Below are 20842 nucleotides of genomic sequence, written 5' to 3'. Positions count from 1 at the left end.
TATTATAATTTTATTTTATTTTACTTTTAAAAAATTTCTTAAAATATTTTTTAATACTTAATAAAATTTAATATATTCAATATAAATATAATTAAAAAATTAATAAAATTCTTACCGGTACTCAAATATATAAATTGATTTGTATGTTTAATATTTAAATGCATGAAGAATTTATCTAAATGCATTCGATAATTATTTTATTTACAGTTTATTTATTCTTAATTAATTAATTAGATTTTAAAAATTCATTTATTTTATATATTTTTTATATGAACATTGATTAGTTCAAACAAATAGCGTATCTTCTCTCTTTCTATGGTTTAAGATATTCTTTTGTATCTATTATAAAATATATATATTGTAAACCTGTAGTCACACGATGCGGTGGGAAAGTTCATTCCAGCTTCCTCTTTCTAGAATTGAACAAAATTTTATCAACTTTCAACTTAAAAGTTAGGTAATCACTAAATTAAAAGCACGTAATTCCCATATAATTTCAACAATTTAAAAATTCAAATTTTATATAGAGATTATAAATTTCTTTTGCTATTTATAGTTTACTTATGATTTGTGAGATTTTTCTTTTAAAATGAGAATAAGGAATTAAAAAATAAAATTTGAGACCTCTCTAATCTTATAAATTCATTATTCAGAAAAAAAAAAAAACTATATTGCTTTGAATTCGAGGTTAAAACTTTGAATTCGTGGTTAACGTTGCTGGCTTGCTAGGTATACGTGGTTAACATTGCTTTGAATTCTTCCGTATCAGGCAGCGAGTGATCATGAGTCGATGAGCTCTCTAATCCACAAATTTTCTTTTTTGGAAAACAATGTTTATATATGTACTATCAATAAATAATACATCAATAAAAATTAATGGATGTAAATTTACATTAACAATATTTTAAATAAAAAAATCAATCAAATTAAATTAATTTAAAATTTTAATTTAATTTTTTATTTTTTTAATTCAATTTAATTTTTATTTTTAAATATTTTAATTATTTTAATTCAATTTAATTTTAATTAAAAAATTAATAAAATTAAATCAAATCACTTAATAATAATAATATATTATTAAATAAAAATAAAAAATTTAATCAATTAAATTAAATTAAATTAATTTGATTTAAATTAATTTTTATTTAAATTTTATTTAATTTAATTTAATTTTTATAAATATTTAAATTTTATTTTTAATTTATTAATTTTAATCAAAACTAATTGAATTTTCACTATTTTTAACTTTAGATGTTGAATCTCACATCGGTTTTGGAAAGGGATAATGTACCCCTTATATGGGTCATAGGTACTCCTCCCTTTTGAGCTAACTTTTGGGGTGAGTTAGGCCTGACTCAAATGGTATCACAGCCTCTCCGTTCGATGTTGGGCGCCCCATAAATGTGTCACGCACCAGTAAAAATTCTGAGCGTGAGGGGGTGTGTTGAATCCCATATCGGTTGTATGGATCATAGGCACTCTTCACATTTGAGCTAATATTTGGGATGAATTAGACCTTATCCAAATTTAATAGTAGATATTAAAGAAATTAATTATTAATATATAGGAGGATAAAGGACAAACCAATTGTGACAAGAGACTTCTTCCCACCTCCAATTTAATTGACTAGTATATAGGCTAAACAGTCTTACGCCCATGGACGTGTCTCAGTAACAAATGACGATTGACTAGTATATTTTGTTTTTATGATTTTGTATGGGATTGGTTGTATTTTGAGCAAATATTGATAATAATTATTTTGTAAATGCTATATATATTTATGGAAATATTTTTATTATGTTTAGTATTTTCTTGCTTTATATTATATACAATTAATAATTATATGTTTGGATTGTGTAAATTATGAAATTCAAACAAATTTAAATATATATGTTGAACTTATTATTTATAAAAAAAAAGTGACCAAAATAATGGTTATGAAAGTATAGATTATTTATTTATAGCGTCTAAATTTTTTAATCGCAAATAGTTAAAATATAATTGTGTATTTATAATTGTAAAAATATTTATAATCCATATAATTTTTAAAAATTTGGATAATAATGTAAAATCATAATTTTTAATTATGAAAATATTACCGATTGTAATTGATTTTTTTTTTCATGGGTCACTTATTTCCTTTTGTGCTGTGCGATTGTGATTGCATGTGCATTGTTGCTGGAATTGTGTTGTGTAGCCGGAAAATTTTGGTATGGATTTACATTTAATTATTTAAAATTATTAGAGTTGTTTGATTTAGTGAAGGACAATTGAATAAAGTTATGTTTCTTTTGAGACGGTTAGATCTTTTAGTTATAGATTTTATCTTTTATGTGATTTATGGTTTGTTATCTTTCCTTCTGTACTTGTAAAGCTGCTAAAAGTCAAGTTCGGTTTCAATAAGATTATCACTTAAAAGCTCAATTGTTTATGTTTGTGATTTAGTTATTCACTGTTAAACTTCATAATTGATATCAGAGCCTCCGCTGGGCTTTGTAGAAAAGGAAGTCGTAATCTTCTAGTGATCAAACAGACAGAATGAACATAGAGAGTAAACACAGATTGAGAGTATGAATGATGACAAATCTTTAACAAAGATTCCTCACTTCGATTTTCACTATGATCATCGGAGTGGATTGATGAAAAATTTGCTCTGAGTAAAGGGTCTATGGAGCTTGGTGGAAAACATTTTTTTGGAACCAATAGAAGGGACAAACCTTACTGAGGCACAACAAGCACAACTTGATGATGCTAGAACTAAAGATCATCAAGTCAAACATTACCTTTTCCAGGCAATTGATCGCACTATTTTTGAACAAATCTTGGACCGACGCACATCCAAAATTGTTTGGGATTCAATGAAACAAAGGTTTAGTGAAAATAAAAAAGTGAAGAAATCACTTCTTAATGTATTAAGAAGAGAGTTTGAGGTTTTAGAAATGAAGAATGATGAAACCATCTCTGATTATTTTGCACGAGTGATGACGGTCTCCAATAAGATGAGGAGCATGGAGTGAAGAGGCAACTGATCACTGCTTATACTCCACAGCAAAATAGAGTAGCCAAACACAAAAATCGTATAGTGATGAACTTGGTAAGAGCTATGCTAATAGAGAAGAAAGTATCTAAGAGTTTCTGGCCAGAAGCAGTTCGGTAGACAATTCACCTCTTGAATTGATCACTTCCACTTGCAGTAAAAGATATGACACCAGAAGAGGCTTGGAGTAGAGAGAAACTGACAATTGATTATTTTTGAGTTTTTGAATGTGTAGGGCATGTTCACATTCCAGATGCAAAAAGAAAAAAATTTGAAGATAAAAGTGTAAGTTGTTGTGTCTATTTGGTGTTAGTAGCGAATTGAAAGGGTATAGAATGCTTGATCCTGATGTGGTTTCGAAGAAGATCATAAATGAGATTGGAAAAATTTTGAAGATGAAACAGAATTAGACTAGGGATATATTATTGATATTGAAAAGAACGTAGATGGCAGAGAAATTACAGAGGAACCAGCTGCTATTTTAGAAAGTGAAACAAATGCTGAAATTAATTCTCCAGGAGTGGTCACACTAGATTTGGCTATAAGAGAGGGCAGAAATCGACGTCCACTTGTGTGGTCAGCAAATTATGTTTCCGGTAAAGGTTTGTCTGAAGAGGATGAAGAAGCAAATATGGCATTTTTTATGGTTTCGGATCCTATAAATTTCGAGAAAGCTGTCAAAAGGCTAAAATGGAGATTGGCCATGGATGAAGAAATCATATCCATTGAAAAAAAAAAATCAAACATGGCGCTTGGTAGTTCTCTCTACTGGTGCTGAGAAAACTGGAGTAAAGTGGATTTATAAAACTAAGCTCAATGAACTTGGAGAAGTTGATAAATACAAGGCGAGATTGGTGGTGAAAGGCTACACACAAGAGCATAGAATTGATTACACTGAAGTATTTGCACCTATGGCCATAATGGATATTTTGAGGATGATCATAGTTTTTAAGGCTCAAAAAGGCTGGAAACTCCATCAATTAGATGTCAAATCGACATCTCCACATGGGGAGTTGAAATGAAGATGTTTTCGTAGAACAATCGAAAGGCTATGAGAAAAAGGGAAGTGAACAGATTAAAACAAGCACTTAGGACTTGGTTTAGTCGAATAGAGTCGTACTTCATCAAAGAAGGATTTGAACGTAGTTCCAGTGAGCAAACACTCTTTATTAAGAAGAAGAGAGGTAAAATTCTTATTGTGAGTATTTATGTTGATGATCTTTTATTTACTGGAGATGATGAAGAATTATTAAAAGAATTCAAATGTTCTATGAAGAATGAGTTTGATATGACTGACTTAGGATCAGATTTTTATATGTCAAATGAAGTATGCAGCTGAGGTCTTAAAACGATTTGAGATAGAAAATTACAATGCTACATGTAATCCAATTATTCCAGGTCAAAAGATTGGCAAAGATGAAAATGGCATAGAAGTGGATGCAACTTTGTACAAACAAATAGTGGGAAATCTGATGTATCTCACAACCACTTGTCCTGATCTCATGTTTGTTGTGAGTCTAATTAGTCATTTTATGGCATCTCCTACACAATGTCGCTTTGTAGTAGCAAAAAGGGTCTTAAGGTATTTGAAAAGTACTATGAATTATGGTGTGTTCTACATGAAGGGAGGAGTTAGTGATTTGGTTGGTTTTAGTGATAGTGACTATGCATGTGACATGAAAGATAGCAAGATTACTTTAGGTGCCTACGTGTTTATGATGAGTGGTGGAGCAATAGCTTGGTCATCTCGAAAGCAGTCTATAGTCACTTTATTGACTATAGATGCAGAGTTTGTTGATGTTGTAGCGTGTGCGTGCCAAGCCATTTGGATGAGGAGGATACTCAAAGAGATTGGTTATTCACAAACAGAAGGAACAAAGCTAATGTGTGATAATGCTTCAACTATTAAGCTGTCCAACAATCTAGTTTTATATGGTGGCTCCAAACACATAAGAGTAAGATTTCATTTTCTTAGAGATCTTACTAAAAAGGAACTGTTAATTTGTTGTTTTGTGGTACTAAAAATCAACTTACTGATTTATCGATAAAATCTCTCGAGTTGAAAGCATTTCAGATATTGCATAAAAAATTTGGCATGTAAAGTGCTGCATATTTGAAGTAATTCTGGACAAAGAAAAATAAATTCAAGAGAGGAAGTGTTAGAGGTGTTTGATTTAGTCAAGGATGGTTGAATAAAAATATATTTTTTTGACCGTTAAATCTTTTAGTTATAGATTTTATGAGTAACAGTTCTATTTGATTTATGGTTTGTTATCTTTTCTCTAGTACTTGTAAGACTATTAAAGGCCAAGTTTAGTTTCAATAAGATTATCACTTAAAAGTCTAATTATTTATGTTTGTGATTTAGTTATTTACCGTCAAACTTTACAAAAATTAAAATATTATATTAATATATAAATTTTATTATATTTTAAATAATATTATTTTTAATTTTAAATAATATATTATTTTTATATTAAATAAATATATATATATATGAAAGTATGTACAAGAATTTCTCTGTCACATTATACATGTGAAACTGACTCAAGATGAAAATTCTCACTCAATAATGGCTTGTTACTGTGTCTTGACTTGAGGCTCCATTTCGTCGGCATTGGAGAACACGTTATTGGAGGAAATTTTTGCATGCTTTTAGGTGTGTAAGCTCATTCAATCTAAATTGGATACGTAAATCTTATAAAAAAAATAAAATTTACATATTAATATAATATTTTAATTTTTATTAATTAAATATACAAATTAACTTATACATTTAAAAAAGAAATTTCTAGACAGAATAGCAAAACCGAGTCAATAAATTGTCATCATGGTCATAAAATTCTAACAAGATTCATTTTGCTATAATTTTAACTAAAAATCCGAATTAAATCGGAATCCAAATTAACTTTTCAATTTGTTTTATATAATTTTACAAACTAGATTTAAAATTAAATTTTAATTTTAATTTCTGTTTAATTTTAAATAATTTTAGTACGATTCGCTACACTTTGATTTTGATTTTTTATTTTGATTCTATTTCAAATAAAAATGATTATTTTTATATAAAATTAAAATATTTTTATATTTATTTTAAAATAATAAATAATTTTAAAATTTTAACATAAAATAATAATGTTAATATTTAAACAATAATAATATTAAAAATATATTATATATAATTTTTTAAAAATATTACTCTTTTCATCTCATAATTTTTATTTACTTTATTTTTCACATATATTTAAAAATATAATTTTTTTATTAATTTTTCAATTATAATCATTTTAAATATATTAAAAATATTTTATAAAATTTTTTAAAAATAAAATAAAATAAAATAAAATTATAATAGTGGATTTATATATTATAAAATATTTTATAAATTTCTTGAAATTAAGTAAATTTAAAAAGTAGTACTTTTGAGAAAGTGTAAAAATCTCTAAAAACAATTAAGTATAAAATTTTAAAGTATAATTTACTCCAAATTATACTATTTTCTATTAAAATTTTTTACTTAAACTAGGAAATTTACAAACTTAAAAAATTATTAACATAAATTTAAATATAAAATCTACCTGATTTTAATTAAATAATTTTAATTAATTGGCTGAGAAATTACTCGTTTACTATAATAGAGATTTGATTTGGGCCCAATAGACGTTCTCAAAATCCCAGTGGTATCTCAGTTGAAATATAACGGTAGGTGGCCCCCTTATGATGAAACCCAGGAGATACCCTCATAAATTGATTTTTCTTCAAAATACCCACATACTTATACTTTCTTTTACATACTTATAATATTAAGTAATTTGTTTAATTATTATTGTTAATTTAGTTAATAAAATTAATAATTATAATCTAAATTTAAAAATAATATAGTATTAAAATATGACAAATATTATAAATTAAAATTAGTGAATAAAAATAATAATTTACTACTTAAATAAAGAAAATATGTAAATAGTAGTAATACGTGTGTGTGTGTGTGTGAGGGATAGGTGAAAATATACAAATAGTAAAATTGGAAAGATGAAATAAGGTTTAGATAAATAATACGTTTAAAATTTAAACAAAATTATTTAATTTATTAAAGTTCAATTAATACTAAAATAAAAATATTCGTAAAATTATAAAAAGTATTTTAATAGTTTTTTAATTTTGATAATATTATATTTAAATAATAAAAATATATAATTAACGGATAATAATATGAAAAAAATATAAAGTAAGTGTATGACAATAATAAATAAGAGTATATTGTTTAGTAAATTATAAATTATTTGACGGTTATTGAGCAGTAGATACACTTTATTCCATACTGATTTATAAAAGTTTTTATTATGATCTGTATTAAATAGTTAGTTTGTTGCTATCTGAATTTTAAATATCGTTATTTTAATATGCTATAAATAACTTATCAATTTAATGAGGCATAAAGATTTTGTATAAACGATAGAGCTGAATATGTTCAATAAGAAATTAAAATTCAATAAAAATAAAAAAATAAATATTATAAGCAATTAAATAACAATCAAAAAATAAAATTTAAATTCTTCATTAATAAAAAAATTTTGCGAGTTACAAGAAAAATATGCACTAATAAAGACAAGACAAAAATAAACCCACCACATATTTATAAATAATTACTCTTGATCTTTCTCAAAGGAAGCAAGTTCACCAGTCAAATTAGGCTTAACCTAGAGATGGCACGAGCAGCCTCAACAGTCGAGTCTGCAATAATAATATCTCTCAAAGTAGAAATTTGGACATTTACAACCTCTAAACCAGTAGAATTGACAATCATCTAACCAGCTGGATCATTATCTTTCTCTAGGGCACCTTCAAAAGAAGAGACGGGAGTCTTGAAGGAAGAGGTCATCAAGATAGGAGTTTACCAGGCTTCTCAATTGGCAAATCGTCATAGCCATACTGTACGTCCTCACCACCAGAATTGCACTTAGCCAGTCGAAAAGTACTAAGAGGCTTGCTTGGCTCATCACACTCAGCCTTTAGCATCAAATTATAGGCGCTGGCATAAAAATGAATGGCAAAATTGACAATCTTGGACTTGTGCTCATCAAACTGCAAATATTTTTGATATATAGTCTTGACGATGCCTTATGTTTCTTACCCATATCCACTATAGCTACCTCATACTCTTTGCAATGAGTAGAAAGCTTGATCACTTCCAGCTTATACTGGTTCTTTATACCCTCACTAGTGCGAGCTAGAGGTGAGCAGTATTCGGTTCAAACCGAAAAAACCGATCGAAACGAATCGATTTAAAAATTTGGTTCGGTTTTTTATACATTTCGGTTCGGTTCGATTTTTAATTTCAGAAATTTCGGTTATTTCGGTTCGGTTCGGTTTTGATCAGAAAAAAACTGAAAAAACTGAACCAAACCGTGATAATAATATATTTTTTCAATAATATAGAGAAATTAAATCATATTAAGATTAAAATATTTTAATTAAATTTTAAAATATTAAAAATAAAGTGTAAAAAATAAAAAATTATTAAAAATCGAAATCGATCAAACCGAATCAGACCGGTTCGGTTCAATTTGGTTTCTGACCAAAATCGGTTCGGTTCAATTTTTATAAACACTAAAATTTCGGTTTTTGGTTTATTCGGTTCGATTCGATTTTGAACCGAACCGACCGAATGCTCACCCCTAGTGCGAGCATCCTCCCGAGACCTTTCCAAGTGATGATAAGCCTGCTTTAAATCTTCGAATATCTTCACAAGCTCACCCTCAAGATGAATAGTCCGTGAGAGCAAACCTTCAATTTTCAACTCCGCATCAACTTGGACATAGGACAACTGAGCTGTCACCTCATACCGCTCTTCAACTAATTGGCTCTCTAATTGAGCAACCCAGTCATTCTGAAGGTGAATATGGTCAAGTAATTCATTCAATCTACTCACCTCAGCCTCATGTTCCCCTTTTAGCAATGCGACAACACAAGCAGCCTTCTCTTACTTAACCCTCTCAACTTCAGCACGAGCAACCTCTTGGGCACCCTTCATCTTTTCTTTGAACTCGACAAGGGTAATGAGGACCTACAAACATAAATAAACAATTAGCATGATAATAAAAATAAAAGCCAAGAAAACAGACAAATAAAGAAGATACCAGGAGAACTTGTCTTTTGGAATCAGCAAAAAGCTTTTCAATAGGCTTCTAGCTGCTAGCTTTTGACTGAGCAGTGGACTTGACCAGATAGCAAAAGGTCCCTAGGAGCCGAGGATCGAAGATACCCGGAGAAGACAAAAAAATGTGGTTACGAAAAAGCTCCGCAATAGAAGTAAGCGTTGACTCTTGATTTAGAGTATAAGCGACCATTGACTCGTGAGGAATAAGAGCTTGGGGCAACTTTATGCTGACACTAGCAGACAAGCCCTCCTTACCTCCCTTTACCATATTAGGAGCACCTCTCCTATGATCACCCGAGGTGGCCTCCCCGGCTTGAGGCCCACGCAGTTGGCTCTCCTTGACTAACTTTCTCCTTTTCTTCTGAGGAGGAGAAGGGTCAGACCTTTAAGATGAAACTCAAGAGTTTTTCCTAACAAGATTAGCTCCTTCCTCCTCCTCTGAGGAGTGATTGGATGGGAGCACTAGGCAGCAGGAGGTCCCAGTGGAACTATAAGAGTTGTTCTGAGCAGTCTCTAAGGCACCTACTTCGTCTATAGACCCAATAGCTCCCTTTTTAGTGACCCCTTTAGAATGTAGTCCCACAATCGCCAATGGAAGCATGTCTTCCTTTTGATGAGAGTCAAGTCCCAACGCCTTGTGAACGACCTCAATAGTCTTTCGTCGAGTGAACTGCTCGATTGCCTACTTGATAGAATCCCTAGACAATGTGAAATTTCTGGGCATTGAAGTCTCTCCCATTGGAATGACAAAAGCTGCAAAACCCAAAAAATAAGTCTCAATCAAGAAAAAGAGAACTAGAAAGACAAAAATCAAAGCAATAAGTATCAGCAGCACAACAATCATTCCCAGGAGGGAGCTCAAGACACTTGAAAATGTCATATTTGAAGGAAAGAGAGGCTAGCCCAGCAAAGTATAGCTGGTCCCACTCTGAAAAACTAGGAAACGCATTGCAAGAGGGATTAACGTCTGTCTAAGAAGTATCAAAACCCCACTCCTACCCTCCCCTTAAATGGACAATGGCAAAACTCTCTATCCAGTGATGAGTGGAGTCTTTATGATCAATAAAAAAGGAAAAATCTATCTGACCACTGAAACTCCAAAATCCATTATTCGATTTAGTAATCCTAAAGAAAGACCTGAATAGGCTGACAGATGGCCTAAAATCCCAGTCCCAACACACTGCCTCAAAGGCTCTCATGAACAAGACAGAAGTAGGAGTTAACATCCTAGGAGAGACCCTATAAAACCTAAAAACCCAATGAAAAAATGAGAAAGAGGAAAAGACAGCCCGTACTCAAACTGTTTCAGGAAGAAAACTATATTCTTCCCGTTTTGAGCATCCTCAAGACCAGCAGGAGGAGGAGAAGAAAAGAGTGAGATCTGCTCGGTAGAGCAAGGAGCTCGAATATAATAAGAAGGGTCAGATAAAAGTTCTTTACAAATAGCCCGACAAAAGTCGCTAGAAGTAACATTAGAAGGGAGCCTCTCGACTAGAGGAAACTCAATAGGAGTCATGGCAGAAAGAGATGTACCTATAGCAGAGAATCCCAGTAAAGAAAATAAAAGAAGGAGAGAGTTTGAAGCAGAAAGACAAAGTTAAAATGCCAAAGTATACTAAAGCATTCAGGAGAATGCTTTTATAGGCCGAAGAATTCAAAATTCAAATTTCCTTAAAGGATCTCGGGTGACGATTCTTCGAAAACCCCCTGATAATCATTACCTTCATTTAATGGCGCCTGTTTGAGAACCGATGACAGTGAAGGTGTGTTTCTTGGAGGGAAATGCGTCGAAAACTATCTGTAACAGCTTGTAAGATTAAATTCGCTCCTCCAACCATCATAAATAACCCTTGAATAAGTGAAAGGACATCTAATGACATATAAATAACATGTCTCATTAGGATCATGACTCATGTATACAGGATTCAAAAGAGTCATGTCAGCCTTACCATCCCGTCTGACTAGACAATAGAAAGCCCAACCTATGAGGTATGAGGATCAAACCACCAATACCTCTGACCTTACCAAAGTCTGAAATAGATGAGTAGATCTCTTTAAAACTTGTGCCACAAACAGGAGTTAAATATGAACACTACAAACTTGAGTGACCAAGGGAACCCCATTGTGGTACAGATCGGATGAGCCAAGCACGACCTAATGAGACTAGGGAAGGATGTCGACCTCCTATACATTGGATGTCCTTTTGGTACATCATCAAAGTCATAAATGCGTGTGTGAAAAAATAGATTGACGTGATGCCCACGATAAAAATTGGCATGGATTAGCTGGCTCCACATTTATTAACCAATTGTCCATCATTAATAAGTCGTCTGATACACTTATAAGAGGATAACCTTATCTAGTCCGATGATATATAATACAAGGGTTATCAGAATGATCAATTGGTGTATATACCATTGATCTAACTCAAAGAAGGGAGGGTGAATCTCTCTCCCTCTCACACTCTTACACATATTCTTAGAAGCAACCTCTCTTTTTCTCTCCATAGCTTTCTCTTTCTCTTTCTATTTTCAATTTTCTTATTTCAATTGTGTATCACTTTCCATTAAGATATCACTCAAAAAGTCCTAAGATTTTACTTGAACGTCGGAAGGGTCTCCTTAAGATCGAGTATAGAGGGACATATATGAAATCTCAAAGGTATTCAATCCTCATAAAATTAATCAGGTCTACCCATCAAATCAAACATTAGTCTAGGTGTCAGTATCTGGCGACCCTACTAAATCTTAATTTATCAGTACATATTAATATATTGTGCAAAATGATAAGACTTTTATAAACGTTGAATAATTATATGAAATATTTTTAATTTTATTAATATATACATTTTAAATATGTTGGTTAAAATATTGAAATTGATTTATGCATTGACAGATTGCTTTGATAATTTTATAGCCATAACATAACAAATAAAAAATCAAATTAGTAAAGATAACAACAAGATTATTAATGTCACTACAATGAAAATTACTATATCGCAACTATTGATGCAACTTCTTCATCGTTAACTCTATTGCTAACTTTAACTAACAGTTATATGAATCCGTTGCTAAGTTACTGACGAGGACATAACCGGCAGATTTTTAGTCCATAATAAATCCATAGCCCATGTCATTATTTACAACATTATGTGGCTTATGCCCTATTTTGGTAGTTTTATTACTATTATTATTATTATTATCATGTGCAATCTTCTATGATTTTATTTATTTTTTAAAAAATTAAATTGAATTTTTCTAATGAAAATTTAAATAGAGTTTTAAAATGATTGCATGAATTATATTTTGTGTAAAAATTAATTTTATTTTATTAAAAATAATGAAATAAAATTATATTATCTATTTAAAAGAATCAATAAAATTATATATTTGTTCCATATTTACTCAAATATTATTGTTGAATAAAAGAACACATTTTTTTAAATAAAACGGAAATCAAGGGAGTTTACTCAGATTTATTTATTACCTAATCAGATTAGGTAGGTGAGTGTTAAAAGAATATATTATATTTAAATATAAATTGATGGGCTTTCAATATCAAAATGAAATTATAAATATTAAAATATTGAATTTTAAAAATAAAATAATATATATAAAAAAATTATAAAGATAAATAAATTTAAATATGATTTTAGTTAAAGTGGCATTAAAAATTGATTATGCACCGGTTAGGGCCCACTAGAAGTTTCGAAATCCCATTGGTTGAGTTGAATTGTACTTAATATGTGGTTCCATTATGATGAAGATAGCCCAGGATTACCTCAGCCCCCTCATCAATTTTTTTTTTTCTTGAAAACAACCATATTTTTAATTATCTAATAATTCTTTTAGGATTCATTTTTATTTGTGTGTTTATCTTTTTTCCATTTTATGATTGAGATACATGGAATGAATAAAACTCCATTTAAATATATATTTTTTAAAATGAATGTGACCTTGATATTTATACTTTAAATATAAAATTTATAAATTTAAATAATTAATTATAAAAAATTATACCTATTCATTTTTATTTATTTTTTTAGTTTATTAGATTTGCATTATAATATTATTTTTATTTCATTCTAAATCAATAAAAAAAATTTCTAAAGCTTCTTTTCTTTTATATTTTCTCATATTTTCTCATACAATCAAATATGAAAAATGAGTTTTTCAATTTTTTTTTAGTATAGCTTAGTATGGAACAATAATAAATATTATAATTAGTAACAAAATATAAATTTTTATATTGATTTTAATTTTATAATTATATTGACTAACATACGAGAATTAGTGATATATAAAAAATATAATAATGATAAAAATTATGATTAATGGTAAAATATCCTTTTTAACAGTAATATTTATTATTATTTTAATTTTTTTAATATCAATCATAACTTTATTATAAAATATCGATAATTATAATTTTATAACAGTAATATATAACAATTACATATTATTTTTGAGATAAAATTTTTTATGGCTGATTTCAATATTTCTTGTAGTGAACTCCTTAGCTTCAATTGAGTATGAAAACAAGATCTTGTAAAGGAAGAAATAAGGAGATGACAACTTCATCATTATCCAATCTTTACCAAGAAATATCAAGCAGCCTTCAACCAACCATACTGTACCTTCATTACAATGAAAAGAACAGCAACCCATCAACTTACATCTACCAAACACAAAACAAGGTTCCATTCTGATACAATAAAAACAAGGAACAAGAACAAAAAGCTATAATAAAATCCCACTTATGAAAAAGTATATTATTTTAAAATTAGTATTCCAAAAATATCATAGAGCAGATTCAGAAGTGGAATCAAGTGATGAAGATGGAGTATTAGTTGTTGATTGGATACTTTCTCCCTGGCTTTGCCTCAACTCCAATGGAGTTTCATTGCTAATGATTGCTGATGATACCTGAGCCTGGCCTTCCCTGAATTCAAAGCTCACATCACTGAAATGGCTACTGTCTGTTGTGAGACTCCCTCTCATGTCAATGCTTGTATCACTAAAATGGCTACTCTCTTCTCCAATTGCATGCCCTGGTCTTGATTTTTTTGAATCAGCAGCACTGGTTCTGCAAATTGGGCAGATGGGTATCTTCACAAGCCATTCATCTACACAATGAGCATGGAAACTGTGCTTGCAGATTGGCAACAGCCTGCACTTTTCACCAACCTTGAAGTTTTCCAAGCAAACTGCACAATCAACTGGGCTACTTCCTTTGCTTTTTGCTATAAAATCATAGCTTGGAAGCTTCTCCAGATCATCTTGAGACATATTGATTCTTCTCTCAGGGCTTCCTCTCTCAGCTGCAGAATTGTTTCTGAAACTTCTTCCAACAACACAAGCATGTATTAAAACCAACAACCCAATTCCCACAAATAATAGTATCACAGATATGACAATAGCCATGATTATAATCTCTGTTGCTAGCCCAATATCCTTGCTGCTCATTACAATCTTCCTTGTGTTGAGCTTTTGATTCTCATCCCCAACCCCAGAATCTCAGACTAGCCCAGAAATTATTAACCTTCTCAAAACAGAATCTTTAAGCTGGTGGATCTGGAATCTGGAGGAGAAAGATTTGGAGATTATGGTAATAAAAAGAAGATGGGATATGTGTTGTACATATTTTATGAAAGAATTACGATTGGTTCAAAGGAATATTTGACGATTCTGATTAGGGGTTTGGTTAATCTTTTATGATGGAGTGGGTAAGAAAGAACAAGAATTCATAGGTGGAGACAACAATATGATTGCAAGAGTAAGAGTTCCTATGTGCTTTTCTAAGGTGTAAACCAACTTAGCCTACCCAAGTTGGGGTTAGATTGTCAAAATATGTTTGAGATTATCTTTTTCATAATCCAATCGAATATTAATAAAATTAAATTTAGTCTAATTCAAATATAAATTGAAATTTTATTAAATTAAATTTTAAATAGGATATAGATAAATCTCTAATAAATTTTATATTGTAAATAATAAATTAAAATTAAATAATTTTAATTAAATAAATATATTCACGAACTACAATCTATTAAATACGTAATTAAATTCATAACACCTAATGAATTAAACATAATAATTGAAAAAAAAAATTAAACATCAATAAATTCGTATAATTTTAGTTTATTTATTAAAAATTAGAATCTAAATTAATCTATTTAGAAAATAAATTAAAATAAAGTTTTAGTTTATTCATTAAAAATTAAAATTAAAATTAATTTATTTAAAAAATAAATTAAATTTTTATTGAGTTAAATTTTAAATAAATTTAGTTTTTTATAATTTTTGATAATTTTATTGGCTTTTAAATTATTAATTAATTTTTTTAAAGTTATATATATATATATATATAAAGAGTGATAGAGAGGCTTTCTCCTTTTTGCCCTTGTAATCGCAAAATGAATGGTGTGGTGTTTTCAACATGAATAATATTAATATGCAGTTTGAAATTACAGCAACATGCTTTATTTCTTTTCTTCCCAAACTAAATGATTATATATATATATTTTTTAATGGCAGAGATGTAATATGAGCAGAGATTTTCCCCCTTGCTATGTCTAAAAATTTATAAAAAAAATTTGAAAATATTACGCTTTTCTATTAAATTGAAATATCTTATAAAAATTATAGAATTATAATATTTTATTTATCACTAAATAATCCCACACAGCTTCCCAGACAACGACATACACGAATTTAATGACAGGACAACTGGTAATAATGTTTATGTTAAGTTGCAACAATTCCTCCCATTTAAATTGCACAACACTGTTAAACTAATTATTTTCAGTACACTGCCCCACACACATAAAATTTGGATTTTTTTTAAAAATTAGCCTCCGTTTTTCCATGAAAATAATTTATATTTAAAAAATATTTTCTAATAAAATAATTTATTTTTTATTATTTAATTTAATTTAAAAAATAAAATTTATTAATAAATTTATATATATATAGATATTAATAAAATATAACTCTCTTTTCAAAAGAATAAATCATTTTTTTATTAATAAATTTTAAAATTTATTAATAATTAATACTATTTTAAAATTTTTAAAATAATAATTAATAGATAATAACTTTTATCTCCATCCATTTTCTTCCCTCCTTCCACTTTCTTTAACTTTTTACATATGCTTTCATACTTTTCACGCTTATTGCATTCAATGCTTGAGCATCTTTGGGGAAACTAAGTGCGTCTATTTCAACACTTTGCACTTATGAACAAAATTACAAGCGGCATAAAAAGTTACTAACTTCATTAGGTCGACGTCGTATCAACAATACTAAGCTTTATTTATACTTTGTCCTTATAGTGCTAACAACACAAAATAACTATCTTCATTTACAATAAAATAAAGGCCTTCACTAAAAATTTCCACCTTTATGCGCATTTTTGTGTTTTAATCCTAAAGTTATGATTTTGACACCTCAAATTAAAAATTCAAATTTTGAAGAAATTTTATTCAAATCGAAAGATAAATTTAGGAAAAGTGTGATTGTGTATAAATGACAGCCTAAATGACATTTTTTATTCTTTATAATTAGACCCTACATGATATATTAATAGTGTTTATTTTATCTACTACAGAGGTTGAATACATAACTCTAACAAAAGCGGTAAAAGAAGTTTAATGGTTACAGAGTTTGGTAAATGACCTTGGATTGATACAGAACAAATTGATACTACTTCATGATATTCAGTGTAAAAAACAGTTGCCTGCTTGAGCTACCTATTTGCACCGCATCCCACACCGGAAAATTACTGCAATTTCAAATTATATATAATAGTTAACACGAAACAATTAAATAACTTGGGTTAACCATTTTGGGCTAAGGGGAAAGTGGGTCCAAAAGTTATTTGGGCCTGTCTGTTTCAATTGGTATCAGAGCTCACCCTGGGTCAAACAAATTGTGCGGAGCTAGTGGACTTGCGAGGAAATGGCTACCCGTGAGAGACGAGGTGAAGTCGCCCGAGGTACTAGCGAACCACAATATCCAAGGGTCCGGTCCTGATTAGCAATTGTATTCGATTCAGTTGCGACGAGGACGTCACAAATTTAGCAGGGGAGAGTGTAAGAAACAGCTGCCTGTTTGCACCGCGTCCCACATCGAAAAATTACGGCAATTCCGAATTGTATATAATAGCTAACACGAAACTATTAAATAACTTGGGTTAACCATTTTGGGCAAAGAGAAAAGTAGGTCCAAAAGTTATTTGGGCCGGACTGTTTCAGTCAGAGTGTAATTCGTCTCATAAAAATCAAATGTACTATGAAAGAATAAAATATATTGATATCAAACACTATTTGAGACGTATTATAGGATACAATAGTTACGCATAATATCTCTACACATATAATCTGATAGATATGATGATCTAAGCATTCCTATTAACAAGTTTAGGAATTTCCTTGATTTGGTTAGTATCAATGGTACTTAGTAGTGCCCTTGTAAGGGTATTTTAGCAAGATAGAGTTTATAAGATGATTGTTGATGCTAAAGATAATTCAAGCCAAGGAGAAGAATAGTTAATTATGTGGCTTGACTTTTAGATATATATTTTTTTATGGAGCGAATTGTGATTCGACTTAAAAAATTTCACGCACTACAACCTAAATTAGATAAAAAAATGAGAATCAATGTTGATGAATAGAGAGGTATAAATGATTGAATTTTTTCTGCCTTGCACACTAGCATTAGTGTTTTGAGGGTTCTGAGAGATTATATATATCTCTAAAACTTCATCTCTATCTTACCATGAATACTAAAGGGGAATAAGTTTATTTTGTATAGGATTGTATTAGTCATTTATTAGTGTTACAATTTTTTTCCTACTTTGTCTCTAAAATCCTTGTATAAATACACTTTTGTGATTAATGAAATATACGGTTAACTAAAACCTTTTATGATATTCTGATAAACTTGTTGCATTACAACATTCTATTTCAAATGATGATTTGATCGAATTCATTAAAGTCGGTCTTGGACCTACATATCGACCCTTTACATAAGCTCTTGAAGCACAACAAGAGGATATTTCTTATAAAACATTGTATGGTATGCTTCTTAATGAGGAACACCAATTACAATTAGATAAGCCTACTGTTATCGCTCTTACAGATTTTTATGGTCAACCTCAGCCCTTTACCCGTGGGCACGACAGAGGTTGCGGACAAAATGGTGGGTACGGCAGAGGTCTAGTCTCTTCTTCTACTTCTGGTCCTTATTTTTCCTCCTCTGCTCTACCACATTTACCTATTCCGCCAGCATATACCACTGCAATCCAGCCAAGTTTAGTGGATGCCTCAAGTATAACATGTTATAATTGTAGAGGTATGGGTCATGTGTTGCGGGTGTGTCCTTTTTCAAAGGCAGATAATTACAATTGTATTACTCGTCTTGTTTTCAATTTAGCTTGCACTATCCCTCAACAAAATCAGTCATGGATTATGGATAGTGGAACCTCGCACCACCTTACTACCAATCTTGATAACCTTGCTATTCATTATAAATATCAAGGACCTGAAGAAGTGACACTTAGTAATGGCTCTCATTTACCTATCTCTTATATTGAAAAGCCTAATTTGTCTATTTCTAATCATTGTTTTCTTTTGGATAATATCTTACACGTGCCCATCACTACACAAAATTTATTATCAATTAGTTTTTTTATGAAATCTAACAATGTTTGTATGGAATTCTTTCCTGACTTATTTCTTGTGAAGGATTTGGCAACGAAGGCTATACTCTATCAAGGCCTGAATGAAGCTGGTCTCTATGTTCTCCCTATTGCCGAGAAGTCCTCTCTTGCTCGGATACAACCTTCTCTTCAGTCGCCTTTTAGTGTTTTGTTAAAGACTTCTTTCTATTCTAAAATTGCTTCTTTAGAAACATGGCATGCACGTTTGGACATGCCTCTTTTGTTACTGTTAAGAAAATAATGTCTTCTAGTGTTGTTTCTGAGTTTAATAAAAGTCGATGTTAGGCTTGTGCTATCAGCAAAATTCATAACTTACCTTTTTCAATTTTAGGTTTTCATACTACTGGTCCTTTGGACTTAATTTGTTTAGATGTTTGGGGCCCTACTCATATTATATCTATTAATAGTTTTCATTATTATGTGGTGTTCTTTAATTATTTTAGTAAGTATACTTTGATCTATTTTCTCAAATAAAAATATGATGTGTTGGATATTTTTCATCAATTTTGTACTCTAGTTGAAAAGTATTTTTGTCGGTCAATTCAACAATTTCAGGTTGATTGGGATGCAGAATTTCAAGCCTTAACTTCTTATGTGCACACACATGGCATTACTCAGCACATTTCCTGCCCTTACACACGGGAACAAAATGGTTGTGCTGAACAAAAACATTGCCATATTTCTGAAACTGATCATGCATTATTATATCATTCTCCTGTTCCTACCCACTTTTGGACCAATGCCTTTGACACTGCTGTCTATCTCATTAACTGCTTGCTAACTTTGCGGTTGAATCATCTCACTCCCTATGAGGTTTTGTTTACCACCAAGCCTGATTATAGTATTCTTCGTATCTTTGCTTGTTTAAAGACTAAATTAAAGATTAAATTAAAACCTCAATCAAAACCATGTGTTTTCTTGAGTTATAGTCGTACTCATAAGGGTTATAAGTGCTTTGATCATTCCTTGAATAATTTTTTTTTATCTCCTGTCATGTTCTTTTTTATGAAGTTGTTTTCCCTTTTTAACGTAATGTGACTTCCACTTCCAAATCCATGGCTAACTTCTCATTGATAATCAGTTTTCCCTTACTCGTGTCCATGCCTGCCTTATTCGTGCCCATGCCTGACTTACATGTGCCCACACCTACTTTACCCGTGCCCACGGCTAACATACCCATGCCTACAACTAACATACCTATGCCCATGGCTAATATACCATAATCAGCATCACCTCCTCTCACTTCAGATACTACTCCATCTTCTCTCCACACATCCTTGCCATCGTCCTCTCTGCCTTCTAAGTCATTTACACCTGCTTCTTATGGCAAAGGCCTTGGTTTACTTGTTGAATTTGATGCATCCACTTATTCTGACCGTGGCTCTGTTCCTGCTAAGAGCCAACCTTCTTCCCCATCTAGTCGTACTCATCCCATGGTGACAAGAGCACAAACTAGTAATCTCAAGCCAAAGCATATCTAGTCCTTCAATGCTTTTGTGTCTTTTGCTTTGGAGCATACTACTTATGCTCAAGCTGTCAAGCATGCTAATTAGCGTGAGACCATGTCCAAGGAGTATTATGCTCTTATTTCTAATGGCACTTGGAAACTTATTTCTAATTAGCGTGAACGTTGTTGGCACAAACTGGCTCTTCTTTCCTTCTCACACCACTCATACTCTACATGGCTATTGTGATGCTGATTGGGCAGGTGATGTGGATGATCACAAGTCCACCACAAGTTATGCCATCTTTTATGGATTTGTGTTGCGTTGATTTATTGGTCTTTGAAGAAGCAGTGTTTAGTTTCTCGATCGTCCACTGAGGCTGAATATAGAGCCTTAGCAACGGTGATATCCGAGTTACTTTGGGTTTAGAATTTTTTCAAAGAACTTCACTTGCCTATTTCCTCTACTCTAGTCCTTTGG

The 20842-nt window shown here is 30.5% G+C and overlaps 2 protein-coding genes across 2 annotated transcripts; one reads left to right on the top strand and one right to left on the bottom strand.

The window, feature by feature from the left end:
- The first annotated feature begins 4359 nt into the window (after nt 1-4359).
- On the top strand, nt 4360-5332 carry LOC122722257 (secreted RxLR effector protein 161-like). Its single transcript, XM_043952459.1, has 2 exons — nt 4360-4992; nt 5324-5332. The coding sequence occupies exons 1-2, from the start codon at nt 4360-4362 to the stop codon at nt 5330-5332; spliced, it is 642 nt and encodes a 213-aa protein (XP_043808394.1).
- An 8412-nt stretch (nt 5333-13744) lies between these two features.
- LOC110605053 (RING-H2 finger protein ATL74) lies at nt 13745-14992 on the bottom strand. Its single transcript, XM_021743354.2, has one exon. It carries the CDS (start codon nt 14660-14662, stop codon nt 13997-13999), a length of 666 nt encoding a protein of 221 aa, XP_021599046.1. The 5' UTR covers nt 14663-14992; the 3' UTR covers nt 13745-13996.
- Nucleotides 14993-20842: the final 5850 nt, after the last annotated feature.

Source organism: Manihot esculenta, chromosome 17 (assembly GCF_001659605.2).
Source record: "Manihot esculenta cultivar AM560-2 chromosome 17, M.esculenta_v8, whole genome shotgun sequence".
NCBI classification, from domain to species: domain Eukaryota; kingdom Viridiplantae; phylum Streptophyta; class Magnoliopsida; order Malpighiales; family Euphorbiaceae; genus Manihot; species Manihot esculenta.
Note: the sequence above shows the minus strand (reverse complement) of the source record. Positions and strands in the feature narration are given on the sequence as shown.

Excerpts from the sequence above, each read along its gene's own strand:
- LOC122722257 (XM_043952459.1), top strand. The coding sequence starts at position 4,360 with ATGAAGTATGCAGCTGAGGTCTTAAAACGATTTGAGATAGAAAATTAC.
- LOC110605053 (XM_021743354.2), bottom strand. The coding sequence starts at position 14,662 with ATGAGCAGCAAGGATATTGGGCTAGCAACAGAGATTATAATCATGGCT.